We start from the raw sequence: 15390 nt of genomic DNA on the forward strand, positions 1-15390 counted from the left end.
TTTCCCACAGAGCAAGCCCCACTGAACTCCATGGACTTCTGCCTCAGCAACCTTTGGTTGATTAAAGAGGCAACCACCACGCACAGATTGGCGCCACAAGGTAGCACAAGACGCCTTGGGGTGGGCGGAGGTGTTTTTCTGCAACAGGCTTCCCCTTCCAAGTTCGCCTCCGCTTCCTTTGCTGCAGGGAGAGGCGCGCGGGGGAAGCGCGAGCCCTGGAGCGGCGGCGTCACGTGCGTAAAGGTAGCTCTCAGGTCGCGGCCGCCTCACAAGCCAGCGGGTTAAATAAATAGCCGGGCTCAGGGCAGGTGTTTCCTTCTTGGCTTGCGAAAGGGCTGCACGAGGCGGCCTCAGCTTCGCTGCCTGCGACTTCCTGCCCGCCTCCAGCCAGAGCAGGGGCGAAAACAGTCCTTCCCTCTCTCTCTCTCTTTCGGTTCCCGCCCCGGCGAGGGGAGGCGGCCCGGCTGCTCCTCCTGCCCCGTCGCCGCTGGGAGTCCCAGAGCAGGGCGGCGTCGGCTGGGGAGCCGCCATGGCTCTGCTTCTGCCGGAGCCTCTGAGCGCGGCGCAGCTGCGGCGCCTGGAGCAGCACCGCTACAACGCGTCCGGGCGCTCGCTGCTGGAGCCGCCGCTGCAGCGCTATTGGGCCTGGCTGGTGGAGCGCACGCCGGTCTGGCTGGCTCCCAACGCCATCACCCTGGGCGGCCTCGTCCTCAACTTGCTCCCCACGCTCGCGCTCATCGCCTACTGCCCCAGCGCCCACCAAGAGGTAGGAGCAGCTCGCCGCGCGCCCTCGCCAGGTACTCGCCTCCTCGGCTGCCCCCTCAGCGGCGGCCGGGGAGGCAATGTCCCCCCCCCCCACCGGTGGGGAGACGAAGACCGAGGAGAGGGGCGGGCTGGCCGTCGAGGGATGGGGCGGGCCTGGCCTGGCTGGGGAGCCGGGAGGGGCTGGACTTGGCGAGAGACGCAGCAGCCTGGAACCGCGGCTGCCAATGGAAAACAAAACGCGCAGTCTTCGGGACGTTGAGTTGTGAGGAAACGCGGCGCGGCTGGCGGAGGAGGAGGAAGCAGCCTGCCGCGTCTATAGGACTGGCGCCTGGTTGTGTGTTGCGTGAAGCCCATTTCAGGACTAGGTGGGAAGGGGGCTTGTGTCGTCCATGGATGTGTATGGCGCACAACTACTTCTGCCTGTCTGCAAGGGGCCACGACATTCGCCTTCCCGTCCTTATCTTGCAAGGCAAAATAAAGTGGAATTCGAAGTGGTTCGAGAGAGGCTTTGATGCTAGGGCACACAGACGACGGCAAAGATCTGGCCAGACAGGGCTGGGGATGCACAAGCCTGCAGAATCTGTTTACATGAGGCCAAAGTGGGATGAGCTCGGCAGCAGGGTGCTCTTCATTCAAGAAGGGCTTTCAGTTTTCTGAAAGAAAGGACAAGAACTTGTTGGCTGTGGCCAGACATTGAGGGCTTTCCCCCAAGTAAGTTAGTTTGCAGGGGAGCCCTGTCAGAGAGGCCTACAGCTGAGGTGGGGTTACAGGATTGTGGGATTCCTTTTTTACAAAAAGACCACCCAGAGATAGATGTGGAGCAGGATCCTAATTGAAGACGAATGATTTTAGGTTTAGTGTAGGCTTCACCAACTTGGTGCTCTTCTGAAGTTCTGGACCTTGGCAGGTTGGAGTTATAGTCTAAAACTTGTTGGGGAAAGTTTACAGCTTTCGTGTGTGATGAGTTGTAGGTATGAGATCAATGCAGATGCTTGCTTGTTAGGTGGTAGCCAGACCTCTTTCCTCAAGGCAGTCCTTGTTCTGGAGACCTTACACCTGGAGCCATGTGTAAATGACTTCTGTAAATTCTCCTATCTATCTGTGAGCTCTGTGAGCACAAGAACCATTTCATGAAATTTATTCAGGTGGCAGGAGTCATTATCCCAACTGTTAATTGGGGGTGAGCCTAGAATTCGCAGTATCAGGAGAATGGCTTTTTCCTTTTTCCTAATGACACCACTTGTTTGGTGCTGCAGTCTCTACGGGTGGCAGCAGCACCAACTGTGCTGGAATTTTGCATCTTCCACAGTGCCCTAGACCAAGCATCGCTCTGGGGTGTTTGAGGGTGGGGAATGGAAATGTCAGTAGCCACCCAAAATAAAGGAAGGTATTCTGAGGAAGTTCTGTACAGAAGCCAACTTTTTCTAGGGAGATGGGTGGAGAAAAGAAAAATGCTATAAAATCCAGCTCAACTCTAGATTCACTCCTCCATCACCCCCCTGCAATTGCTCAGATAATGTGGTTTGTGTACTTGAGTCGTAGAGAGTGAGCTCTTGTGCCAAAAGCTAATGTGCCTGTTTCCTGGGTGTCACGGGGACTCTTCATGCCTATCATACTGTGTGGAATGTCACTGTGCTGAAGAGTGAGCCACACTGATGAAATTTGCTCTCAATTTGCAAAAGTTCCCACAATGTGTCACTGGTTCTCTGTTAACATCACTGATGGGGTGGAGGAGAATGTTTACTGAAACTACACTTCTGATGCCCCTTCCTACTGATATTTGCCAGCGAGTTCCTGTAACATCACAAGTGCCAAATGACACAACTCCTCCTCACCTCATGTCTGTACTATTTTGTGAGTTTTTAATTTGTATTTCCTGATCTATTGATTTAAAAGTAATCTTTCTGGATATGCTGTCGCAGTGCTTATCCAACAGTTAGTTTCTCCTGTTCTCTTGCTCCCCATCCCCCAACTTTCTGGAACTCCTTTCTGGGACACGCCCCCCCCCCAAGCTTCTTGCTGGAAGCTGATTCCCCCTGTTGTGCAAAAAAGAAATAAAAAGCTGCAAACAGCAGCAAACTTGTTTTCCTTGCTGAGAAACTCTAATCCCAACACTCAGCTGATGGTGGGTGAGGAATTGCACTGCTAATGGCGCAATCAAAGACTTTGTGCATATAGTACGAACAATATTGTGGCTGAAATGAGAAGGGTCTTATGGCACCAATAAAGACTAGCAGATTTATTGTGGTATAACCTTTCAGCGTGGTTGCTAGTCTTCAAGGCACCATAAGACTTTTGGGTCTGTTGCAGCATAAACAACCACAGCCACCCCCTGGAAGAGAAGGCTATAACCTTGACAATCAGTTGGCATTGCGTCTGTGTAAAAAGATAAAATGGTTGTGCCTTCCATTTCTAGTTGAAGTCCAATGTAGATAGGAGAACCTTCTTTACATTAAAAGCAGTTCAACAATTGTCCCTGTTCCCTGGGGGGCTCCTTACTGGAGATATTTCCTGTACCAAGCTAGGGGGGTTGGACTAGCTGGATATGGTTCTGTGAGAAGAGTGGGAGAAATATGAATTGGGAATATTATTATTTGTGAATAGAGAAGGGAAGTTCAGTTTCTGTCTTTAGGAGGATTAGCTAGTGCTCAGTTGGCTGAAGTGCTCTGAGGACTAGACAGCCTGTCAGTAAACATTTGCATCATGATATTCTGCTTGGTCTGGTCTGTTCTGGTCTGGTCTACACAGGATTAAAAACATGCAGAAACACCCCTTGAGGCCAGAATTAGCTTGGAACAGTCACATTCGGTGGGTGACAAATGGATATAATCGCCTAAACATTTTACTTCCTCAACAAATGGGAACTGGGGAAGAGACAGATAAAGATTCTACCAATGTTTTTTAAAAGAACCTGCTATTTGTGCAGCTTCTGTTGTTGTTTACACCAAGCTTTAACTATGCTCAGAATTATACACAGACCTGAGTTTAGAAGAGGTCACCAAACAGAAGCGTTTGACAAAAGTGTTACAGAAATTGGCAGCTTGTTTTTCCTTCCTCTCCCTTAAGTCACTACACTTCAGGAAATTTATGTACACAACACCATCCGTATACAGGACTAGAGTGTTGAAAAAGCCAATCAAATGTTGAGCTGTTGATAAAAATACTACCTTCCCACCAAAATGTGAATACATTCCCTGGTGCACCAATAAAACTGCTAGCACATTTGCAAAGCTAAGCAGGGTCCTGTATGGTTTCAAATCACATGGGGAGCCGTGTGTTGAGATTCCTGAATTGTAGGGGATTGTTATAGATGACCCTCGGGGTTCCTTCAAATTCTATGATTCCTCCCTCAAAAGCTGAAGTTAAAGCATGTTAAGGCAGTAATCCTACACGTAGTGTGGGATGGGAGCCTAATTATGTCAACTGTGAAGTAAACCATACTTCAGAGACTTATTGCGACTTACTAAATTCTGGGTAGGGTTACAGCTTTTAGTTGGGACCATGTCCCAAGAACTTGAGGCCTGCTGCATGTTCTGTTGGTTTCAATATGAGAGAACTGGGCATGTGCTTAATTAAAAGTGTGCACTTTTATATGGATTGTGCCTTTAAGGTTTTAGTTCATGCTGCTAGTGCAGTGTTCGCCAACCTGCTGCATTCCAGATTTTTGGATTGCAGTTCTCTTCAGTTCCAGCCAACTGTAGCCCTAAACATTGGGGAATTGCCAAGCTAGCAAATGCTGTGCTGGGAATTCTCCCAACAGTTTCACTGTGTACTTTTAATTTTGCATCACTTTCGCTTTCTCCTGCATTAATCATGTTTTGCAACTTGCAAGCAGTATCGGGGAGTGAAATTTGCCGTTGTGAGCCTGGAGTCTTTACCGTTGGGGTTAGCTAAGGCTGAACTTGTTTGTGCCTTGTTTGTGCTGCTTTGGCTAGTTCTGTAATTTGTAAGCATAGCAAAGCAGGGCAACCCTGGCCTCTTTCCCCTGTTGCTTGCATTTTGCTCTTTTCCTAGTTTCAGCACTATCATTTCAATCTTACCCACTCCCTCCCCCAAATTTCTGGAGCTTGCAGAAAGTCCATTCTTTCCTTCTATCCCACACGTTCCCCATGCATTGCACACCTCCAAACTTGTTTCTGTATGTCTTTCTAGACATCAGCTTCTTTGATTTGTTAGAACTAACAAGAAAATGGGAATCTTGGAGGCCAATAGGCATCCATGCTGAGACTGTAACAGTGGAAATTATTGCAACAGAATCAGTACTTGAGAACATTCTGCTAATTTGCCCTTCCACTTGTGCTAGCTGCCAGATGGCAGAACGAGACCTCCATCTCAGAAGAGGTAGCAGTGGCGTAGCGTGGGGGGTGCAGGGGGGGCCGGGCGCAACATCTGGGGGGGGCACTCGCACTCGCAGCTCTCTGCCCCTACCTGGCTCCTCACTCTCTCTCACTGCAGTGCTGGCTGTGCGAATCCGATCTGAGCCGCCGGGTCGCTGCCCACTGTGGAGGGGGTGGGTGCCAGGCGTGCTGTGCGGAGAGAGAGCGAGGGACAATCTGGGGGAGGGACAGTGCAGCGGCCGCCCAGCCCAGCGCTGAAGAGAACCACACCAGACCAGCCCAGGCAGCAGCAAGAAGAAGCTGGCAGCGACGGCAGGTTAGGGTTTAGGGGGCACAAATTACTTGCCTTGCCCGGGGTGTTGACAACCCACGCTACGCCACTGAGAGGTAGCACTTGTTAGTAGCATGTGGGTGTGCCCATGCAGCAGCTTCCATGTTTGCAAAAGGTGTGTGCTGTTGGAGGTGTAACCTGATCAGTAACAGTTATTTGTCTTTAGCTGTGAGCTTGTTTAAACCAGTGGTCCTGAACTGGAGACAGGCAGCTTGGTACAGTGGTACTTCGGGTTACATACACTTCAGGTTACATACGCTTCAGGTTACAGACTCTGCTAACCCAGAAATAGTACCTCGGGTTAAGAACTTTGCTTCAGGATGAGAACAGAAATCGTGCTCCGGCGGCGCAGCGGCCGCAGGAGGCCCCATTAGCTAAAGTGGAGCTTCAGGTTAAGAACAGTTTCAGGTTAAGAACGGACCTCCAGAATGAATTAAGTACTTAACCTGAGGTACCACTGTAGTTTTTATCCGCAACCTGCCCTATTTGTTCTGCTTCTGTTTCTCATATGCAAGGCAGGAAAAAGAGCACACAAACTCCCGGGTTTGAGTGTGCACATCTTGTTGGTAGCTGGACTTTGAATACTCCAGGTATTGTTTCAGTGGTATCACAGGTGCATTATGTTGAGAAAGCCCCAAGTTCATTTTCTGGATGGGGGTGGGAAAGGCTCCTTGGAGAGCTGCTGCCGGCCAGTGTTGTCAGTATTGAACTAGGTGGACTGATGGCCTGACTCTGTATATGGCAACTTCTTGTGTTTCTAAAATGTTTCCAAACATGATGGCTTACATTCCCACTGGGCTTGCTTTGAAGCATTTTGCAAGCCCATTTCCCCTGTAGGTCCAGTTACTTTAGGATGAAAGTTGAGAGAGAGACATTAGTGGATTGCAAGAGGATGGTTATATATAGAAAGCCTCTTCTGCTGCTGGAAGGGCATGCAGGGTAACTGATAGCTTAGAAAGGGGTGGGGGTGAAATGTGAGAAATGGCGTTCTCCCTAAATGCAGAATGAAACTTACTTTCTAGAAAATCTAGCCCCTTTAAATTTTGCCCCCATTGTTCGTAATTGTCAACTCTTCTGGGAGTAATTATACTTAATTATAATGTGTGGTTTCATTACTTACTAAGAATATCAGCATGTAATGAATCAGTCGCTGGTTGTGACCTTTGGGGTCACACCTCTTTAATTACAGCAGAGATGTGATCTAAGTATTAAAGGCTTCCCACTCTGTCTCTAGTTCTGTCTGCCATTCATCAGGGCACATTGCCTATTGTTGTTGTACAGGCTTCCCATCCCCCACCCCACATCTGGGTACGTGTTATGCTTTAATCAATAGGAGAGGATAGAAATAGCCCCACCCCATTTTTTTTTTAAAAAACAGGATGTAATTTCAGCATCCCCTATGTCGAAGATGCCAGTACATCTTTGTAAAGTTTCGTGTGCGCATTCACACCTGTCTTTTCTGAGACTTGAAGTTTTGTATCCAGTTCTATACTTGAACCTTGAATAGCAGAGCAGCCTTCCCCAGTCTGGTTTCCTCCTTCAGTTCCCATCAGCCTCAGCCATGATGGGCAGTAGTTGGGGATGATGGGAGATGTAGTCCCAAAACATCTGCAGGGCACCAGGTTAGAGTATAAGAATGCTCTTTTGGAAATGACTCAGACTGAGGTTTTTTTGTTGTAAAAAAAATAAATTAATTGTGAGAGTGGTATTCAGTAGTGGGTTTGCCTTTGTAGCAAGCTCTGTCACATGCTGTTACTGAGAGGTGGGGTACCCTTTGGAAAAGAATGGGGTTTAGTAGATAATGGGGATCAATTAAAACCAGGAGCCCCAATTTGCACTTCTGCTAAGCCAAGGCCACCGTGGGATAGAGCTCTGAGTGAAAAACAAAGGGTGATTTCTAAATGTACGCTCTGGATTAAAGTTTATAAAACAGACAAATGTTTCTTAATCAAGACAGGTAAGTCAATAGGGTTCAGCAGGCCAAGTACACATTATGTACTCTGCTGGATGGTTCAATTGTGCAATAAATGACATTTCAAAGGCAGCCTTCCAGGTCTGCTTGACCCATGTGTTGTGCAAAGTCCAGTAGGGTAGGAAAGTGTGGGTGGGTTGGGTAACCTTCAAAGAAATTATATTGTGTGGACTTTTTAAATGGAACTGTACAATGTGTGACAAACAGATAAGGAAAGTAACTGACTCCTACACAACTGTTAATATACTCCGTATGTTGCAGCAGTTGCCTAATAGCATGGAATCCTCCTGTGTGTTCGTTTCAGGCTCCTCCCTGGGTGTTCCTCTCATGCGCATTAGGACTATTTGCTTACCAGTCCCTGGATGCTATTGATGGGAAGCAAGCCAGAAGAACCAACAGCAGCTCTCCTTTGGGAGAACTCTTTGACCATGGCTGTGACTCTATTTCTACAGGTAATTAATTATTATTCTTTTTAAAAAACTTTTTTGTGTTAAGACTCACAGGACTGACAGGCAGAATATGACAATAATAGATAGTTTGCATATATTGCTGCATATCAGAATGATTTCAAGAATGTTTGTGTATTTCTTGGGTTTAAATAATGATGCTTTTGGTGTGCGGGTGGCGCTGTGGTCTAAACCACAGAGCCTAGGGCTTGCCAATCGGAAGGTCGGCGGTTCGAATCTCCGTGACGTGGTGAGCTCCCGTTGCTATGTCCCTGCTCCTGCCAACCTAGCAGTTCGAAAGCATGTCAAAGTGCAAGTAGATAAATAGGTACCGCTCTGGCAGGAAGGTAAACGGTGTTTCCGTGCACTGCTCTGGTTCGCCAGAAGCGGCTTAGTCATGTTGGCCACATGACCCGGAAGCTGTACGCCGGCTCCCTTGGCCAGTATAGTGAGATGAGCGCCGCAACCCCAGAATCGGCCACGACTGGACCGAATGGTCAGGGGTCCCTTTACCTTTACTTCTATACAACTTAGCTTCAAAGAAGCTCCACATCCAGTAAAACTATATATTCTTGAATAGATAGGTGGTGCAATGGGTCAGTGTGTCTTGCAGTTAACCAGAAGGTTGGTGATTTGAACCCATCCAGGGACGGCTGTGGGCAGGATTCCTGCACTGCAGGGGATTGGACTAGATGACCCTCGGCAGTCCTTTCCAACTCTTCTAATTCTATGATTTTAAGAGCTAATAGTGTAGTTTCTTCCAAGTGTCCTGTTTGGCATTTTTCTTACAACCATGTCTCAAGAAATACAGCACAGACCATAAGAATAGGGAATTTAAAACAACAACAAAAGATTTGCCTATTATGGCTCCATACAAGAGATTTTGTGTCAGGAATGTGATGTTGACCTAGACCACAGTAGCTAACCTGTGGTCTTCCAGATGTTGGATGGGAGTTTCCAACATCCCTTAATATTGGCCATGCTGGCAGGGATGGTGGGAGCTGGAGGCAAACAGTACATAGAGTGCCACGGGTTAAGGATGCCACCCCCTGACTTCCTCTACCTGATGGGCAATCTATGAAGCAAGAACCTTGCAAATGTCTCTGGGCCTATGCCTGTTTCACCACAAGTATGGCTTGCATCTCCACCCATTTTACTGCACCACCACAAACTGTGTTACATGCAAATGCTCAAAACTATTTAGATGCCATTCTTCAAATAACTGTGATAACTAACGGAAGCTAATTGGACTTTTCAGTTTTCATTGGTATTGGAGCCTGCTTAGCAGTTCGGCTAGGAACAAACCCAGACTGGCTGTTCTTCTGTTGCTTTATTGGAATGTTCCTGTTTTATTGTGCTCACTGGCAAACCTATGTTTGTGGCATGCTAAAGTTTGGCAAGTAAGTGGCTATTTGGATAATCTGCTCTGTGACTGACATTTGAAATACATTTGCCCCGATGTTTCAATTGGGGTGGTAGAATTTAACCTAGATCCAACAGGATTTCCCGCCCCCCGCAGCTCTCATCATTGCGTATTTCTTTTTACAGGGTAGGGGAATACACCAGCTTGAGATTTAGTATATTAATTAACTCTTCCATAAGGGGTTTCCTTGTACATTTAAAATTCTGAAAAGACTAAACCTATTGCATGACAGAGAAATTCAGAGTTTGGTGAAAAAAATGCTGCTTAGTTACTTTCTGTTGTATTGACTAGCAAAGCATATACCGTATTTTTCGCTCTATAACACGCACCTGACCATAACACGCACATCGTTTTTAGAGGAGGAAAACAAGGGAAAAAACATTCTGAATGAAACAGTGGATGTATCATTTTTGTGCTTCATGCTGTGGCCACAGACATGTGATCTGATGGTGAATTTGGGGTGACCCAATGCAAAAATCCTGAGAATTCCTGTGGATCCATGCTTTGTAACCACGTTTTTGCACCATTGCAGCCCCAGGCACCAGTGGGTGCATGATTTTTTTGCTGCAGGCTGTAGCCATGGACATGCTATGTGATCTGATGGTGAATTTGGGGTGACCCAATGCAAAGATCCTGAGAATCCCTGTGGATCCATGCTTTGTAACCACGTTTTTGCACCATTGCAGCCCCAGGCACCAGTGGGTGCGTGATTTTTTTGCTGCAGGCTGTAGCCATGGACATGCTATGTGATCTGATGGTGAATTTGGGGTGACCCAATGCAAAGATCCTGAGAATCCCTGTGGATCCATGCTTTGTAACCACGTTTTTGCACCATTGCAGCCCCAGGCACCAGTGGGTGCGTGATTTTTTTGCTGCAGGCTGTAGCCATGGACATGCTATGTGATCTGATGGTGAATTTGGGGTGACCCAATGCAAAGATCCTGAGAATCCCTGTGGATCCATGCTTTGTAACCACGTTTTTGCACCATTGCAGCCCCAGGCACCAGTGGGTGCGTGATTTTTTTGCTGCAGGCTGTAGCCATGGACATGCTATGTGATCTGATGGTGAATTTGGGGTGACCCAATGCAAAGATCCTGAGGATCCATGCTTTGTAACCACATTTTAAGTGGGGAGCGAAGGAAAAACAAAGAAGGGACATGAGAGGGGTGTGCAGAGAAGCAGCTGGCTAAGAATGCAGGAGAGGGATTTAACGGGAGGGAGGAAAGAAAGGCAAAAGTTTCCCCCCACCCAAGCCAGCCATCTCTCTCTCTCTCCCCCCCCCTCTCTCCCCCTCCCCCCTCTCTCTCTCTCTCTCTCTCTCCCCCCCCCTCTCCCCCAGCAGCACCGGAGCACAGAGAGGAATTACTGTAGAAGGAACGGCACTCTGCTTTCCCCTCTGCTTGCCTGGAGGGGAGGGGCTTTCCCTGCTCTTTGTTCCGTTTGAGCAAACACAGCAAGGAAACAGAGGGGGGTGGGCAGTAAGACCCTGAGGCAGAATGCAGGAAAGCAGCCGCTTCCTCTTTTCAGGTTTCCCTTCTCCGTGAAGCGCGATTTGATTTTTGCCTGATTTTTTGGCTCCAGGGACCACACATTCGCTCTATAACACGCACAGACATTTCCCCTTCCTTTTTAGGAGAAAAAATCTGCGTGTTATAGTGGGAAAAATACGGTACTTTGTATATTGAAATTTAATTACCAAAACTTTTTGATAAAAACTCCCAGAAATTTGACTTTTATATCCAGCAAATAATTGAATCACCTGAAGTTGTTAACCTTTGTCTTGGGCACACAACCACTTTGATGAATCTTAATATTTAGTAAGCTATTCCCTATCAAGTAGTCATTGGTGTGGATCAACTTTATTTCTCTTTTATTACAGAGTCGATGTAACTGAAGTACAGATAGCCGTAATTATACTCTTTTTGATATCTGCATTTTGTGGAACAACAGTGTGGGACACTAAGGTAACTGTATATAACTATCAGGCTTGAAAGTTTGTAAATTACAGAGTCCTGTGTGGTTCCTGTTTAGCAGCTTCCTCTAATCCTTTGTATTTCTCCCATGCCACATTTTGTTAAACATTGATTTTATTTCGCTTTAAAAAAAAAAAGCCCTGGCTCGGTTATATGTTTACCTAGGATGCCTTTTCCCAATGTAGTTCCAGTGCTCGGTTATCTTACTGTCGTGATGTGCTGTCCTATGCATGAGTTTAGAACTACAGAGGAAAAAGACCCCATCTGCCATATGTGATATTTGTGTTAAATCACTCAGATCATTTAAATACATAAATGCTCTGCACAGAGAGTTGAATTTCATATTATTCTCAGTGCTGTATTCCCTTCTATAAAAGTTGATCCAACTGGCAAAATTATGTCACTTAACACTTTTGTAATTGTGGGCTGAGTCGCAGTAAGCCTGACTTCGTTTGGGTAGAGGCGTAGGAAGCAATAAATAACAGCCTTTGGGGATCTAAATGGCCACAGCTTTATTGATTACAGATGTAAGAAGACTTTGGCTTAGGCATTGGGTATGTATCCTGGATCAGCCGGCCCAGTTGATGCACATCAGATATAGGCAACCCCTCCAGGCTGCCAGTCAGGGAGTTCTGTGGCCCATTAGCCCCCATCTGGGCATATGGACTTCCCTTTGGGACCCCTTTACCAGGGCACCCTACTACTTTTATCTGGAGGAGATTAGACTAAGGATCCAACCTTTTTTGCCAGCAATCTGTGACAATTGCTGGGAGGTAATTGAAACCCCTAGACCGGTCCAATTGGCCTGCAGGAAAATTCCTCCCAGGGGCCAAATATGGCAACCAAGAGACTCCTCAGCAAGCTGACACACACACACACACACACACACACACCACCTTCAGGCAGGGCCAAATTTATCCAGGGTGGGATGTTCAGTGCTGACTGCACTCCTGGAAGGTGGTGCAGTCAGCTTTCATGATTTGGAGACAGACCTGAGTAGAAACAGGCTTATGCAGTTCCATCTCCAATTCCCCACCCCATAGTATGGTCTCCAACTTAAATTAAAAGAGGTAGGGGAGTCCTGTTACTTCCTGTAGCTTACTGGAGTTGATGACACCATCCGGCCACACGGGAGGTTTTTGTCTGTCCCCCAGCTTGGCCATGGTGACACCAGGCCGCAACTGCCACTGCTGTCAAGAATGGCAAGGTTCTGCTGAATTTGTCATAAGGCAGCAGAATGCATGTTTTGTACTTTAGCAAAACGTCAGAGCAAATTTATACTGCCTCTGCTTTCAAGAATGCATTGTTTATGCCTATATTGTAGAACACAGAATTGCAGACAACCAGCTTGAGACAATCCGAATGCATGCAGTAGCATCTCAAGAAACATAACCCCTGTAACGACGAACATTGGGGTTGGTTTTCTGTTGCCTTGATCCATGTAGTTAAGCTTAATGTGGCCACAATTATTTAGCTGCTTGGAAATCCAAGAAATTGGATGAATAGTAAAGCTAGGTGTGAATTGCATGGTAAGAGATTGTTGAAAATCGGCACTGGGCACCACACTGCAAGCTTTTAAACAGCTACAGCAGAGCTCCCAGCTGTCTTGAGTCCACTCTTGGAAGCGAATCAATATTCTGGCATGTCACTATAATATATCTACTAAAATTTATTTTTATTTTGAAATGCATGCTCTCTTCTCAAATGACTGTAAGCAGTCAAAATGTGGAATTCTTTCAAAAACAAATCTACATTGTGAAAGTCCATTCATTATTCTGTTTTACATAAACTGTTGAATTGATTGAGAAGTCTCAATAACATATCCTTAGTGTAACCTGGTGGGTTACAGGAAATTCATTTTTTTTACTCTTCTTTTTAACCCTTTGCTGCGTCTTGGAAGTTTCCTTGAAACTACAATTGAATAAGAAAGGTAAATACTTATTCTAAAGGTCTATTAGCTGGAGAGTATTGGTAATGCAATTTCATAGCAAGATATAACAAAACAGGCAGATGGTGTTTGCATTTCCTGTGGTGCTACTGCTGTTTTGATCAGTGAACTGGGAAGAACTATCCATTTTTCAGAAATATAAAAGCTAGAAAGCTGATACATGTTGTTTATAGATGTTAGTAGCAACATGCCTGTCTGAATTTAAAACAATTATGTAACCTTTGGGTTCCTAGCAAAATTAAACTGTGCTCTACATTTTATTTTACTAGCATGACTATGCTCTTCATTTGATTTCTTTTTAAAAAATGAAGAAAATGGATAGTTCAAAAAATTGCTAAAATGTTTCAATTATGGCAGAAAGACATTAATCTATCTTAAAATCTTCTACATTTCCCCTGCAAGCTGCCTGTGCTGGATCTAAGACTGAAGATGATTCCTGTTGCTGGAATAGTGGGTGGAGCAATATTTTCCAGTTACAATTATTTCAGAGTAATATTTGGAGGAGGCGTGGGGAAGAATGGCTCTACAATAGCAGTAAGTGTTCTTTAACAAACAAACAAACAAAAAACCTAAATGTTTGCTGCATGAAGTTGCTTTACATTACTGTGATGTTTTATATAAACAGGTTTGCTGTGTGCTTAATTTAGCAAGTTTTATTCTATATCTAGGATTAAACATCCATTGTAATAATATAAATATTACTATCTACTATTTGGGAATTTAAACAGGTTGTTTACTGGGGTTAGGCGTTCAGAACATACCATTCCCCTCTTGTTCAGTTTGAACTGGCTACTTGTTTGTTTCTGGAACAAACCTAAGCCTTTTGACTCCTGAGAGAATGTCTTTAGGACTCACCCTATACTTATGATTGCAGATTATTTTTAATTTATGTTAATGTTGTATGAGTTTAACCAAACTGCAAGAGGCAGTGGAAGACAGGAGTGCCTGGCGTGCTATGGTCCATGGGGTCACAAAGAGTCGGACACGACTAAATGACTAAACAACAACAACGTTGTATATTTACACTGTTGTAACCTGCTCTGGGATGTAAAGGGCAGGTGAGATTCTAAGTAGATGTAGTAAAGGTAAAGGTAAAGGTACCCCTGACAGTTAACAGGCTGAGGGACCAGACAATATTTCCTGGTGATGTAGCTAGCATGACTAAGCCGCTTCTGGCACATGGAAACACTGTTTACCTTCCCGCCAGAGTGGTACCTATTTATCTGCTTGCACTGCATGCTTTCAAACTGCTAGGTTGGCAGGAGCTGGAACTGAACAATGGGAGCTCACCCCATTGTGGGGCCTCGAACTGCCAACCTTCAGATCGGCAAGTCCAAGTGGTACAGTGGTTTAAACCACAGCGCCACCCGCTTACCTAGTAGTAGCCCTAAATTGCTTGAGACATAAGTACATTCAGGACCACCTCCTTATGTATGCCCTTCCCACCTGCTGCTTTCATCATCTGAAGTTTTCCTCCAGGGCATCTACTCTGTAAAATGTCCTGCTGAAGGAGGTTCATCAGTCTCTCACTCTTTATTCCTAGCTGTTTGGCAAAAACATGGCTGCTCAGGCAGCTTTAGTTAATTTTCCATAGATTTTGTTATTTTAGTGTGATTGGCTCCATGAATGTTCCATTGTTGTATGTTGGTTTCAGATGTATGTTTGGGCTTTTTACACTGGATTTTTGTTCTGATGGTGTGAGCCGACTTGAATTCATGGTGTGTTTGGCATGCGAGAGTGGGATACAAGTTATAAAATTGATTTAATTATTTGTGCCTTTCAGGGAACAAGTGTTCTGTCACCAGGCCTTCATATAGGGTTGATTATTACTTTGGCAATAATGATCTATAAAAAATCTACAACGCAACTATTTGAAAAGCATCCTTGCCTCTATGTCTTAACATTTGGATTTGTGAGTGCCAAAATCACACAAAAGTTGGTGGTAAGGAGTTTCTAACAATGTTTTGTGCATTTATTATGATGATGTATTAATGCAATAATGCATGTGAAGCATTGTGAATGTTCTACTGCTAAGCTAATATCTATTAATAAAAAATGAAAATGAGCACCGCACAGCTTATTCAGTCTAAAGAGCACAGAAATGACAAAATGGTATCTTAATTTTAATATGATTCAACATTTGTTGCAAGATCAGGTAATCATTACACAGTATTTCTTTGCTTGATGCCATTTT

At 45.5% G+C, this 15390-nt stretch overlaps 1 protein-coding gene across 4 annotated transcripts in view; it reads left to right on the forward strand.

Moving 5' to 3' along the window:
• The window catches only part of CHPT1 (choline phosphotransferase 1), a 20765-nt gene continuing 5375 nt past the window's right edge, over window positions 1-15390 (forward strand). For 2 of the 4 annotated variants that reach the window (XM_083700667.1, XM_083700666.1), the window contains exons 1-6: window positions 178-766; window positions 7710-7857; window positions 9110-9251; window positions 11155-11239; window positions 13599-13730; window positions 14980-15138. In XM_083700667.1, coding sequence (XP_083556793.1) covers window positions 530-766; window positions 7710-7857; window positions 9110-9251; window positions 11155-11239; window positions 13599-13730; window positions 14980-15138 — 903 coding nt within the window. In that variant the 5' untranslated portion in view covers window positions 178-529. Of the gene's footprint in view, window positions 767-7709; window positions 7858-9109; window positions 9252-11154; window positions 11240-13598; window positions 13731-14979; window positions 15139-15390 lie in introns of all 4 variants that reach the window. The other 2 variants (XM_083700665.1, XM_083700664.1) reach the window with 2 other exon arrangements.

This window comes from Podarcis gaigeae (assembly GCF_964106915.1).
Source record: "Podarcis gaigeae genome assembly, chromosome: 10".
NCBI lineage: Eukaryota > Metazoa > Chordata > Lepidosauria > Squamata > Lacertidae > Podarcis > Podarcis gaigeae.